The sequence below is a fragment of the Camellia sinensis genome, chromosome 1 (genome assembly GCF_055761805.1).
Source record: "Camellia sinensis isolate YWXY chromosome 1, ASM5576180v1, whole genome shotgun sequence".
NCBI classification, from domain to species: Eukaryota; Viridiplantae; Streptophyta; class Magnoliopsida; order Ericales; family Theaceae; genus Camellia; species Camellia sinensis.
In genome coordinates, this window is record NC_138961.1 from 28,389,827 (window position 1) to 28,403,908 (window position 14,082).

The 14,082-nt window shown below is 33.6% G+C and overlaps 1 protein-coding gene and 1 non-coding gene across 7 annotated transcripts; both read right to left on the reverse strand.

Moving 5' to 3' along the window:
- Positions 1-5,353: 5,353 nt before the first annotated feature.
- LOC114316539 (F-box protein 7-like) lies at positions 5,354-8,372 on the reverse strand. Of its 5 annotated transcripts, none has more exons than XM_082866635.1 (4): positions 7,579-8,372; positions 7,335-7,412; positions 6,933-7,025; positions 5,354-6,788 (listed from the first exon to the last, which is right to left on the reverse strand). In XM_082866635.1, the coding sequence occupies exons 2-4, from the start codon at positions 7,396-7,398 to the stop codon at positions 6,646-6,648; spliced, it is 300 nt and encodes a 99-aa protein (XP_082722761.1). In that variant the 5' UTR covers positions 7,399-7,412; positions 7,579-8,372; the 3' UTR covers positions 5,354-6,645. The 5 variants fall into 5 exon arrangements, with proteins under 5 accessions (XP_082722761.1, XP_082722772.1, XP_082722774.1 ...); XM_082866646.1 differs by lacking the exon at positions 7,579-8,372 and having other exon boundaries at positions 5,354-5,690; positions 6,677-6,788; positions 7,335-7,563; XM_082866648.1 differs by lacking the exon at positions 7,579-8,372 and having other exon boundaries at positions 5,354-5,690; positions 6,677-6,788; positions 6,939-7,025; positions 7,335-7,558.
- Positions 8,373-10,995: 2,623 nt separating this feature from the next.
- LOC114316528 (uncharacterized) lies at positions 10,996-14,079 on the reverse strand. 2 transcript variants are annotated; one of them, XR_014333396.1, is made up of 9 exons: positions 13,694-14,079; positions 13,457-13,614; positions 12,988-13,131; positions 12,615-12,755; positions 11,992-12,352; positions 11,710-11,838; positions 11,516-11,611; positions 11,252-11,427; positions 10,996-11,142 (listed from the first exon to the last, which is right to left on the reverse strand). It is a non-coding gene; the product is annotated as an uncharacterized LOC114316528 (transcript). The 2 variants fall into 2 exon arrangements; XR_014333395.1 differs by having other exon boundaries at positions 13,457-14,079.
- Positions 14,080-14,082: the final 3 nt, after the last annotated feature.

Consider the following 14,082-nt stretch of genomic DNA (forward strand, 5'->3'; position numbering starts at 1 on the left):
CAACAGTCACCATGGTTCACAAAGTTGTGTCTATTGATGTTTGAATTCAAACCATTAACTAATTAACAGATAGATTCAACTCTCTTGTGGGAAGGTTCTTTACAATGCAAGAGAGAGAAGATTGATTGAATTGAGTCACACCAAATTATGGTGTGGTCACTCTTTATTCCATCAGCTTCAAGTCCATTGTACCGATAGGGGATGTGGATTTGGAGAAGTTAAAATTGGCATCATTTTGGGACTGTTTTTCAAGAGCTTAACATCAATATTATTGTGGGAGAATTACATTTCAGTGGGAGAAAATAAAATTTTTTACATGAACATGGAGATTTGCATCCCCACAACCTTTTAATTGCATCTCATCACAAAATTACTTACACCTCACATATTTTTATAATTTTTTTTTTTTTATATGTTCTACTGTGTTGAAACTTTCCCTATTATTATATAAAGGAAAAGAGGATGGACGAAACTCAAGTATCCAAGTTTACAAAATGAAACTCACGTCTTGGAAATGATGGCTTTTCTTAAAGCATTCAAAACGTCACAGTTTTTAGAGCAGGAATAGCTGCTGTGCATTATGCACAGTAGCATCAATTTGCTAGCTACGTAGGCCCGACCCAACCTGACCGCCCAAAAACCACATAGGGAGTAAATAATTATTTTTAGAAGTCAACGTTTTCCCAACGTATCATTCTTGGCCAAGTTGTGTCACTCCTTATAGATTGTATAAGAATCAAAATTGGATAACTTAGAAATACTTTGTGATACAAAATGAATGACACTACTAGGCGAATGTATTCTAAGATTTCTATGTAATCAACTAACTACTTAAATTTATGTTATATGGACTCTTTATGTTTTGGGAGGTACCTATGTCAACATGATATGGGTATGAGTGCGAGATACGGCTGGAATACGGCTTTTTAAAATTGGGTACGGAAGAAGAAATGAAAGAGGAGAGAGCAAGGAGACAATCTGGTCGTCGACTTTGAAAGGGTGAAGACATCGATTTCTCTGGTCACCGACTTTGATGACTCTGGTCTCACACCAATCGAGCTCTATCCCTTTGACTTCCTCTTCGACTTCAATAAGCACTTTTTGACTTTGACTTCGTCTTCATCTTCGACAAGCACCATTGTAAGCCCCTCTCTCTTTCTCTTGTCACGTCTCTCTCTTTCTCTTCCATCTCACCGACTTTGATCTGCCCCTATCTTTTCTTTTTTCTTTTTTTGTTCTTTTTATTCCATCTCTATTTTATTCTTTTTATAAAATTATTTATGTAAAAAAGATTGGGTTGAACCCAATAAATAAAATAAAAATTTGAGCCTACTAAAATTTTAGCCAACAAATCTTTTAATATCATGGGCTGTAATGTGGCTAATTTATATGTTTGGTCCATAAATTATATATGAAAAAAGTTATTCGGTAAACTTTTTAACTCGTGTTTATGTAAAATATATATTTAAGAAATAATTATTTGATGTATCCCAGTATCCGTATCTAAATTTGAATCCGTATCCATGTATCCTCTATTTTTAATTTTGAGGTGTCTATCCCTTAGATATGTACCGCACCCGAGACCCTATAACGTAGACTTAAAGAATAAAAAAAATTAAAAGGATCGCAAAAAAAATTCTTATGAAATTCTAATAATTTAATCACATGATCTAAAATAAAAAAATAAAAAAATAACCTAAGACGGATGTTGCTAATAAGGCAAGTTTTGTCTTTTTAAACTTTTGTTGCGCCTTGATTATGCATTGGATATTTTGTTTTAGGATTAGGCTTCCACGAGTTGGAGGGATTGTTTTAGATGACCTAAATAAGTATACTTTTTGTCTTTTTACGAAAAGATATGTAGAAAAGTAGAGAGGTGATGTGATGAAAAAAAGGTAAAAAGATAAAAAGATAGATTATTTTGCAATTGCCAAACTTGGCCTAAATCTAAACTAAACCGTGATGTTTGGATTTGTAAGATTTATCATGAGTTTCGTTGTAACAATTTAAATTATTTTTTTTGTAAGACTCTTCATATATATTATTTTTGAAAAAAATTAAGTAAATTTGATAATCGCAACATTTTCATTTTATCTTGTTTATTTCCAAAAAAATGAATAAGAAGTATGTTTTTAAAAATAGAACATTTATTTTTTTTAAGACAAACGTGATAAAATGAAAATATTACGATTTTCAGATTGATTTAATTTTTTTCATGGATAATATATACGGAGAATCCAACGAAATAAATGGTTCAAATTATCAAAATAGGATCCGTGTTGAGTCTCACAAGTCTAAACATGATGGTAAAATTTAAATTTTAAATTTGAGAAAAATTCAATCCTTTATTTTAAATAATTAATATAGGCCATCGATAATATTGAAGGAGTTAATAGCGACATTATATGAATAGCCAACAAAGCTCCTTCCTCCTCGACAACATCCATAACAATAATAACAATGGCTCATCAGATTCTCAACATATTTCTAGTCTCATTAGTCTGGGCAAGCGCAATTATCTGCATAATTAGCGGCACCGCCTTCATCCTAATTTTCTCCAGCTGCCTACTATCTTTACTATGTCGCAGGATGACAGAGACGATGACTTTGCCCTCTTCCATTGGCATGGTTTCAGAAACACAGCTCATTGTTCTTCCTTCATACAATTACACCAAAGACAATATTGACTTGGTTTCAAAAACCCAAGATAAAACGTGTGCAGTCTGCTTGTCTGAGTTCCTCGATGGCGAACAGGTTCGGGTCCTGCCTGACTGTTTGCACCCCTTTCATGTACCGTGCATCGACATGTGGCTGTACTCTCACTCAAACTGTCCGATCTGCCGCACCGATGTAACACCTCCGGCTGAAAATATATGCCTTGAGGTTGCCATTGCCACTGGGTGAAGCAGAGTATGATCGATAAGTTTTACTATCATTTTAGTTACTGGGATGGTGATTTAGCTTAGGATACACCGTACTAAGTTTTTCCAATAAATTGGATTACTTAAATCATAGATCGCTTACAAATGGTTACAATTATAGTCGCAGTCATTTGTAAGGTATCAGTGATTTCGGTGATTTTAATAACGTTGTTTTGGAGTTTGTCGAACGACGTTAAATTTGGTCTGTTATCACGAGTAAGTCAATATTTATTTCTGTCTAATATTTATTTTCTGGTGGTAATGATCTAGTTTTGACTTTTTTTTTTCCAAAAAAAAAAAAAAAATGCAATTTTTAAGAGACAAATAGGACCCGCAGCCCCTCCAGCTATTATCTGAATTGGATGGTTTTGTCTAAAGGCTGGTCATAGATTCCATTTTAATAAATTTAATTATTCATTTTGTGGATTCTTTTATATATATATATATATATCATTCAAAAAAAATTTAAATCGATATGATATTCATAACTTATTCAATTTATTGGATTTATTTCCAGAAAAATGAACTACAAATGTATTTTTTTAAATAGACCATCTATTTTTAGTGAAAAACTCGATAAATTGAATAAGTTAACCTTTTTCTTTTTTTTTTTAATGTGGAAGATATAAATAAAAAGCCCAACAAAATCTTTCAATGGGATTTCACAATCTCTTCAAGCCTCTCCTCAAAAGACTGTTAAAGAGAGAACTTTTAAAACAGAGAACTTTTAATCAAACTTTTATTTGTAAGTTCAAGTTTTGATATTATGTATATATAACAAAGAAAGAAAGGAAGGTAAGAAAAATGAAAAGGAATAAATTAAAGTACCTAGACGGCCTTCTAAATTGGGATCAATTTAATTGTTGGTTATGACACTTGTTTTTAATGAAGAATGGCTTATAAGGTTCATCTAGATTAGTTGACGAATTGACCGATTCAATTGGTCGATGTAGTCCAAATTTTAGAACATTGTAATCTAAAAAGCATGGATATTGTACGGGGAGGAAATAATTCTCCTCGTATAATCCTATTGACCAAGTCCACGCTCCTCCGTACGACGTTGCTTTATAACCTGAAAACACAAAAGTGAGCTAGCCGGCGGGTGTGTGCCGAAAACCTCTCCGATGCCTTAGTCAGTAAGCTTGACAAATAGACAAAGTTTTATGCTCTCAGAAAGAATTATGTTCAATTACCTCCTCCAAGGTGATGTTTGTGAGCTTTTATAAGTTTCCCGTGGCACAATCCTAGTAGGACTTGTATTTCTCCATGCAGAGTCCTCCTAGGATTCATACTCCTAAGGATAATGCTTATCCTTTTACACCCTCCCCCACTGCTTAAACCAAGTGGGATGGTTTTCTCCATGGCCGAATCACCATTTAACCGAAGTAACACTGGCTATGCTGAGCCACAGAGAAGACCGAACTATCCTTAGCTCGGTTTTCTCCTCCAACTCCTTATCTCGGCTTTCCCCCGTTCAACCATGATGCGTTTAGACCAAGCTTCTGAGTAGCAAGCTCTGGCCGATCTAACCACAATACACCGCGACCGGATTAACTCCGAGACCGGACTAACTCTAGTTATGAACTAACTGTGAGGCCGGACTCACATCAAGTTACCTCCAGACCGGAGTAGCTTTATACCATCTAGGGCCGAAGCAATTACACCTCTCCTAAACCGGAGTAACCATACCTCTCCTGGGCCGGAGTAACTATGCTTCTTCTGGACCGGAATATCATTGCGGCCTTTTACTGAGTTCTTCACACTTTGGGCCATAAAGTCCATCTCACAGCTCGGTCCAATTTCTCCAAAAATTATCCTCTCAGATATGAATGCAGACACGTTAATTTCAAAAAATTGGAGACATGAACGCAGTAACAAAATAATTTTTTTCATATACTTTTATTTGCTATGTAGATTAATATTACATCTACAAGCAATAAAAATTTACAAAAACTAGCACTAATTCAATATTTTTAAATTAACACTTAACGTTTATATCTTTTTTATGAATGATCTATTATGTATTTAAATTTAAGCAAAAATGAACAAACATTCAATATCTATCAAAAGCACTAAAAAAATGGAGGGGGGAAACTAGTTGATGTGTCCCCAAAGTGTCCTGAGGTAATAAAGGGACGTGTCCCCAAAGTGTCCTGAGGTAATAAGGGGACATGCCACGTGGTGTGTCCCATACATATCCTCGCGTTCAACACGATTATAGCACTTAACGTGTCCCTGTGTCACACAGTTATGGAGCTTTTTTTTTTTTTTTTGAAGTGTTGGTGCTTCATAGATTGTAATGTCATCAGAGAATATAAAATAAAGCAAATGCAATATAGGAAGAGAGAAATTGAGGCCTTTCCCTTGAAGAAGTTCCAACTTTTAACTGCTAATAATAATTGATTAATATTCAAAAGTGCTGCATTCATTCATTGAAAAAGGAAGAACAAATTGAATTTTGCAACCTTTTTCTTCTTTTTTTGGGAAAATGTAAGAGATGAAACCACCATGAAAAACTATTAAAAATCCTACAGAATAAAATGTATCAGAAGAAAATTCAAAACATTGTTCAATATTTGATTTAGAGTAAACTGTCAATAAGCATATGCCAAAAACCATAGAGCCTGAAAGTATATATCAATAACCATAAAACCTTCAAGAAAGCCGATTCCTTTGATTAGTTGCACGCTGGAGTTGATATGGAACTAGACTCGATAGCTGGAAATGCAGTTGAGACGTTGCATAGTGATTTCTCACCGCATTAGCCATCTGATTCAAGCAATTTGCACACACAAACAGTGCCATCAGTTAACTCCAATGCAAACTGGTTCGGTTTGTTTGGTTTCGAAGCAACCACTAGTGGGTATACGCCATGACTTTAGGAAAGAACTGTCATGACCTGAACCAGCCCCTAGAGGTTTGGATCATAACCAGCCAGTAATTATAAGATTACCTATGACCTTAGACAGAAATCAAATCATATTTAAACATATGGGGCTAGAAGCGGAAGCAAAATTAAAAAATTTTGTCTAATGAGCTATGTATAAATGGCATAAATAGAAATTTCTTATATATTAATAACTCACACTCATATATAGACATGAAAAGATAACATATGTTCAAGATCTTACAAACATCAATGTCATACAAACCAAAACTTATTAGTGGTGGTTGCGGGTCGGTTGCGGCCATGGAACCTCTAATTCGCCATCCGTCCGCCAGATTGGCGGATTGAAGAAAATTAATCCACATCTGTCCGCCAATCTAGCAGATGTGGATTGAGCGGATTGGCAGATTGGCGGATGGATGCGAATCAGTTTGGCAATTTAAAATTTTACAAATTTTCCGATTCCATTATGCATTAAAAAGTAAACTACTTGGAAAACTAATTTTGTATCTCAAGTTGGGAAATGGTCACTGATAAATGACAGCAAATGTTTGGCAAATTTGAAAATAGAAGGAACTATGCAATTACTAGGCAATAGAAAATACAACTTTCCATAATACGTCCATATATTCATATATTAACATATATATAAGCAAATGAAAAATAGAAATCAAAAGCAGTAATTCTAGTGGGATTGAGCTATGATTATCAATTATGCACATTTTTCTGAAGATAAAATGCATAAATATTACATTTAAGAAACAAAATTCACCATAGCAATGAAAGCCAACTCCATCACAACAATTTTTTCTCCTTGTGAAAAATCATTAAGTCAATTTAAATGGTCAAAAGTTCAGAAAAGATGCACCTCCGAAAGCAGCTCATCCGGCAAGAACTGATGTATAAGTGCTGGATCAACAAATGTTTACTACTTGCACTCCCAAAAGAAGGGACTGGTCTTACATGAACTCCATAAAGATCTGGGATTTAAAAGTAAATAAACATAAAAGACAATGAAAATCCAAAACTATTTACGTTCTCAAAGAATAACTAAGCCTATAACAAATAAAATCCTCATTGCATTAGCTAAATGAGAACATTAAAAAGAGGGCTTGATATAGAACCTTTACCAAGCCATGGCATTTGTGTTACAAAGAACTGTGCAATCCTCAGCTGTGAAGCTACTTCAAGCTCCGCTGGAATTTTCAAAGCAAAATCTGAAAGGGCCATAAACATTGATTCAATATGAATTAAATTAACACATACCACATAAAAATAAATAAATAAATAAATAAATAAAAACCTATAAAATTGAATGAATTTGGCTTTAGGAAATTAAAAAAAAAACCCAGATCAAATTACCGCAAATATTGACCATTTGGTCAATGCCCAGATGGTAAAATCCAAAGAATCGATCGAATTCGTAGAAGTAATAAAAGGAAAATCGTAATTTCGATAAATATTTGCATTGAAACAGAGGTGTATGTGAGGGGAATTACAGTAATTATAGGAACTCGAAAACCTACCTGAAGTCAAGAGGGTATCACGATGGTGGTTCTTTCTCAGAGAAGAACTGGCATGAATCTTCATTTCTTGAACATTTTCTTGAGAAAATTAGGGAAATAGAAATGTGAGGTACAAAAATAGAAACCAGTTTAATCAAGCCCATTGCAGAACACGGAACATAGGTTAAGAAGAAAAAAAGAGAAGAAGAGAAGAGAAGAGAAGAGAAGAGGAGAAGATAAGAAAAGAGAAGAGAAGAGAAGAATACTTTCCAATCGAGGCTCTGATCGTTGCTCACTGCTACTATCGTTGATCATCGCTTGCCGTCTCTGTCGCCAATCTCCGAACGTCGCTCGCCACTGTTCAAGTAAGAGAGAGAGAGAGAGAGAGAGAGAGAGAGTCAAATGAAGAACCTAGGGCAACAAAAACGTGAAATGACAAAATGAGGGCAAGACAAAGGGGGAAAGGGGAAAATATGGCCGTCGGGCAGGTCGGGTACAAGAATAAAAGTGGAGGATAATCCGCCACCCGACCCGAATCCGCAAAACTAAAAATTTTAGGCCCGCATCCGTCCGCCACCTGTCACGCATCCACCCAAAACACGTCACGTCAGGTCGGGTTGGATGGATTTGGTAGGTTGGGCCATTTGCTGCCCAGCCCCCTAGAACTTATACACAAAAGTGGTCGAGCATGACCAACAAAAAGAAACAAAAAAATCAAAAGACAAGAAAAACAAAAGTTCTGCTTGTGAGGCGTTCATAACAGACTTCACAAACTTGGTATCCTTCACAAGTTCACAAGGGCTGGGGCTGGACATCCTGCTACTCACCTACATACATGTATATAACGAAGTGAGCAAAAACCCAGTAAATAACATCAGAGTAAGGGTGTGTTTGTTTGGACGGACTGCATAAGGGAGGATTGGAATCCACTAGATTGTTAGTCCTGTGATATATTGTTCCCGGACTATTTGGTTGAACTGGATTTGTATCTCATGTTTATTTAGTCATGGGATTAGATATCAGGAAATGACTATTTGGTTAGATACGATATGAATCCTATGTTTGTTTAGGATATTATGGAAAAGGATAAATTTTCAAATGACTATTTTACCCGTTTCAATTATTTACTAAGCAATAGCAATATTAAACATATCTTTAATATTTTAATTATTTTTAACTAGATTAAATAAAAATTTATTTTATTTTATTTTTTACACAATTAAATAATTTTATTTTTTAAAAATAAAATATAATAAAAATGTGTTATTTTTTTAATTAAAAATTTAAATAAAACATCTATTAAAATTTAAATAATGAAATTAAATAAAACATAAACAAAATTTTAAAATAAAACATCAATAAAATATCTATAAAAAATTATTTTAAAAAATTAAATAAATAAAACATCAATAAAAATTAAATAAAATTGTTTTATTTTTAAATTAAGATATTTAAATTTATTGAATTTTACTAAATATAATACATAATTAAATAGTAGAGGGTCAAAATGGTCATTTCACCACCTAATCCCATATCCCCCCTTATCCCTCCATTTGTGTCCCACCTCTCTCCCCCCCTCCCCCCAATGGGACATAATAGTCTAATGGATTTAGAACTATTAGTCTGGAGGGACTAATAGTTTAGTGCCAAAATTGTGAACAAAACAATGGACTATTAATCTGGACGGACTAATAGTTCAATCTCACCCCTCAATCCCTCAAAACAAACACCACCTAAGAGGGTTATGTAAATGAGTTATATTAATGACATAAGCAATTTCATATCATAAACAATTCGTAATGGAACGACCTTGGGTCCATTATCAGATATTCGGAACGACCTTGGGTTTAATTCAGTTATACAGAACGATCTTAGGTCCATCATACACATTTGTGTCATATCAATTGCATTTACAGATATAATGTTGATCAAACAGATAGGAACTCATTCATACTTACAAAATCACCAGTTCGGAAAATATACCACAGTAGGATATACAAAAAATATAGTAATTAAGAAAATATCTTTACTAAGATATTACTCATAGTGATTCGGTTGTTAACTTGTCCTTGTGGATGATCCTACACAATCATAACATAGACACGTTGAATCACATCGCTTAACCGAATTGTTCTTTAACTTATTCAATTCTCTTAGGCTTCATTCTAATTCATTTAGGATGTTCAATTCGTGCCTAAGAATGCTCATAAAGCAATGAGAATGCACAATTGATCAGAATATGTCTTTCCAAAATATGTTAAAACAAAGCACTTTGATCGAGCGCAACATTAGTCGCTTGAGCGGACCACTTGGTCTGCAAAAGTACTGGATGGTCCGAATCTAGATTCGATGTTCGTTGAAGCCAAGGTACAAAATAAAAGGCGATCACTCGAGCCAACTTCAAGTATCTGCAAAAATACTGGATGCATGAAATACGCGCTCGAGCGACGGATTGTTCGCTCAAGCGGTGAGATAGAATTTTGGAAATTCCAAAACAGAGTTGAGCTTCAAAGCTTACATTTCAACACAAACTCTTGCATAGCTTGTAATCCACTTCTCAAAGACTTAAAACTCTTCCAAAAACATGAATACAAAACCAATTTTCAAAAATCAAAGCTCAAGGCTTAAAGAATTCTTCAAAATGAAACCCAAATCTTCATGCATGTTGATTCTAATTTCAAATTCTATTCGAAAGCTTCAAAAACATGCAATTCACTTTCAAAACCTTGTAATTCATGCATGCATGTACACTTCATTTTCCAAATTCAACATGGATGAGATAATTATGCTAAAAAATTGGTGAAACTCAACTAAACTATGCATGCATGTATGAATTGCCTTTAAATTCCACAATCTTAGCTTAATTCTTGTACTCAATCACATAGTTCTCTTGAATTCACATATGAAATAACTTAACTTCATAAATTAGGGTTCAAAAGCTTACCTAGGGTCTTCAATTGAGCTCAATTTAGCAAGTTCTTGAGTTGTCTTCCTTCCTTAAGCAAAATTCTTCAAATTCAAGCTCTTTCTTTCTCTATAATTGAATTCTCTCTCTTTAAAGCTCTCTATCTCAGAATTTTTGAGCTCAAATTTATGATTAATGCTTTAAGTTCTCAATTACAACATATTTATACTTGAGGATTAGATTAGGGTGTTAATCAAGGCTTAAGATTAACTAATTACACTTAGTTCTAATTAGTTTAATCTAATTAATTTAGACTGAATCAAATTTTAATCAAACTTTCTAATAGGCTCTAAAAATTATGTTGATCACAATAATTAACTAATTTCGGTTTCTGAAACTATTAAAACCTTCAATTTTCAAATCAAAGCAAAAATCATAACATATTTTCCTATGATCAACAGATATAAAGTCAAAAACATAGTAATGACATATTTATCACTCAAATTCACACTTAGCACATAAGCACATGCACAATTAAGGAATTAAAAATATAATACAGAACGCGGTTGTCATAAGAACAATAAGAAGAAAGAATTAAAAATGAATATTAGCACAAAACTTAGATATGAAACTCAATGCATATGTACGAAATATGTCTTGAATATCATTTTTTTTTCCTTGAAATTTAATGACTAAAATATTGTTTCCTGTCAATTTTACTTAACAGAAATAGGTGGATGGTTTAAATTGAAAATTTGAAAGTTAGTAATACCTGGTGCTGGATGGAAGATAAGTAGCAGGATTAATCAGGCATCATGGCCGGAGATCTGAAGCACGAAATATGCACATATTTCCATCCAAAAAGGCAATGTAAACCAACTGGCTATTGCATGAAAATGTTTCATGTGAGATTTGAGCCGACATCTCCAGAATCAGCCACCAGGAATACAAAACATATTTTATTTAAATATAAAAACAAAAACAAAACAAAAACAAAAAGTGTCAAACTATGGTATGTGCAAAATAAAGTTACCTGGACAACACATTCAAACTTGATACAACTTTCAACTCGTGCAAGGCAAGGAAGTGTTTCTGATCTTGGTGAAACTGAACCTCTGTTTCTCATAGTTTCCTGGTTGATCTTCTAGGTGGAAGCTGCAATAAGCAGCTCTTCTTACTTATCCATTTATTGCACTGCCACACAATTAGCTGCCAAATAAATAAATAAACAGTTAGAGAATTATGCGTTTGGGGAGGGCTTAGAAAATTAAATTGTCGAAGTTGACAAAATGTTAACCTAGTCATGTGTTCCAGCAGAAACAAGTAAATTACGCAGAGAGGAAAAGGCAAGGTCGGTGATCAGTTTAGAGTGACTCTCCTGCTTGGATTTAACCTTCAACACGAAGAGGTTAAAAAATTTACTTATCGTTTGAATTATCCATTTATAAAGAACCATTGAATCTACACATAAACAAACTAAGAAAATTGTACCTCATTTGCACGGGCATCATATATTAGAACTGTCGAATCATCCATGCCAATGGCAATTATGTTCTTATTATAAGGATAGAAGGAAACGTACATTGGCATAGACGGTGGATGCATAAAAGTCGCCATTGTCTGTGATGTTCCAACATTTAGGAAAGATCAATCTACTCTAAATAAAAATAAGGTTGTTTTTTACAAGAAGCTTGAGAACAACTTTTAATAAAGCCCATATAGAAAAATAGAATACTTAAAACCATATAAAAGCACTTGAAAGTCATACGATACCTCAAATGTTTCTATGTTGAATAAGGAAACTTGACCCCCAAATGTTGAAATGATTTTAGAATCATTTTTGGACAAAGAAAAATACATTAGTTAAGTCATTTGTCATTAATATCCTCAATATTGGATGCCATAATTGATGGGGATTCTTCGCCGTTGCTTGCATCAAGACAGACCTCAATTCTCAACATAACAATCATGAATTAATATTTGAATTCAAAGCAAAGCGTGCATGCATACAAATGAATGATGTAAATTTTATTACCTTGGCATCATGTGTTCACCTCCAAAGAAAATGGATTGCATTTGATTCTAATGCTAAAATGGCATCACTGGAGGAACTGGTATATGTCAACTTCAAGATCTGAATTAGTTAGTAGAGAAATAGATGAGAAGTACTAGCCTTTATTTCTCAAAAACTAAGAAGCACATACACGACACTGATACAACACGGACATGCCACCTTCTTAGAAGTTTCTGTGTATCTGATATTCCAATATAGAATGTTGTTGAAACAAAGGTGCAATTAAGGTAATCAAAATGTAACATTTATAGGATCATTTTGTATCTAAAATGGATGAACAATGATTGAACATATCTACACTACAATAATTAGTGAATCGCACCTTGGCCTTTTTGACAAAACTAGGAAGTAACAAGGACTGAAGTTGAGCATGTTCACTAATTTCTTTGATCTTCGATGTCTTTGTTGGTTTGACAACTTCAATTGTTTTAGGAACATCCACTGAGCTCCTTTCATCCCCATTCTATAGTAAGTCCAAGTTTTATATTACTTCAGATGTGATATCGAATATAGATATAAAGACATGGAATACATGTAAAATGAACGAAATATGACAGATTGTGAGAACAAAGAATACAATTAATATGAAAATATACCAAATGGAGAAACATTATGTGCACAATATAAATAAATATTTATATAACCACATCTTTAATTTTGACAAGAAATTTTGTTTAGTGATATAATGAACTAACCTTAGTTGCAATAATGGATACATGCATTTCATAAGCTTGCAATGACTGAATTCCATTGAGCGTTCCTAAGATTTTAATTCTGTTGTTTCTCACAAATGCAGCTAGTAACGTGCCATCCTTGTTGAAGCATATGCATGGAGTTTCCTTATGATTTGAGGAGAAGAAAAAAAAAAAAAACAAAAAAACAAAAACCAAAAACAAAAACCAAAAAAAAAGAAAAGAAAAGAAAAGAAAAGAAAGTGAATTGGAGTACAATTTTTAAAACATGGCTACGACACCAACACGCCAACACGTCGATTTTCAAAAAATGTAGACACGCTTGGACGTGAAAGTGTTTGATGTTATGAACTTGATTTTTTTAAATCAAGACATGTTGAAGAAGTGTTAGACACACTTTTAAGAGTATCCAAACAAAGTGACATGCTTCCTCCATAGAATAGATCGTGGTTCTTAGGATAAAGCTTATTACCTTTGGATTAATGAGCTTCTGTAACCTTGAATCTGTCAAGTTGCGGAAATTTAATCTACCACGAAAAACAACATTTGCCTCAATAAAGTCTAAACCCAACCACCATCTTTGATCTTACATTTGCTGCGTTAGTATAATTGGCAAGTAGTTTATTTTCTCTGCAAACCCACAAGATTTTTCAAATACATAAATGTCATCAAATGTTCTGTGAGAACATATTTTGTTTAGATTTCATACCTAAAATCATCTTATGTCAATAGCTTGGCCAAATCATTGAACATGTCTTGATTAAAAGCCAAAAAAACTTTGAGTTCATTCACAAGGATTGCAGTGGTTGCAACATAATCACGCCTAAAAAATTCTAACAAATTCAAGTTGATGCAAAGATTAAAGCCATACATAAAGGGAAAAGGGAGAGCAACAACTCAAGAAAATTTAACAATATACCTATCCAAGGCCTCAAGGAACTTCTGTTTTCTCAATTTGAAAAAGATCTTCCTAGAATATTCATTATCCTCCAATTTGGTGAAACTAGAAAGGTATTTTTATGTCTCATCCCAATTACCATCAAGTATCAGTTCCTTAAAATAGTTCATGTTAAATATGCAACTTGATTCACGCTCAAA

Bases quoted from the DNA above. Each gene is read 5' to 3' on its own strand.
- LOC114316539 (XM_082866635.1), bottom strand. From the start codon at position 7,398: ATGAAGATTCATGCCAGTTCTTCTCTGAGAAAGAACCACCATCGTGAT. The intron at 7,026-7,334 runs GTAGGTTTTCGA...TGGCCCTTTCAG, and splicing joins TGATACCCTCTTGACTTCAG to ATTTTGCTTTGAAAATTCCA. The intron at 6,789-6,932 runs GTTCTATATCAA...TTTAAATCCCAG, and splicing joins AATGCCATGGCTTGGTAAAG to ATCTTTATGGAGTTCATGTA.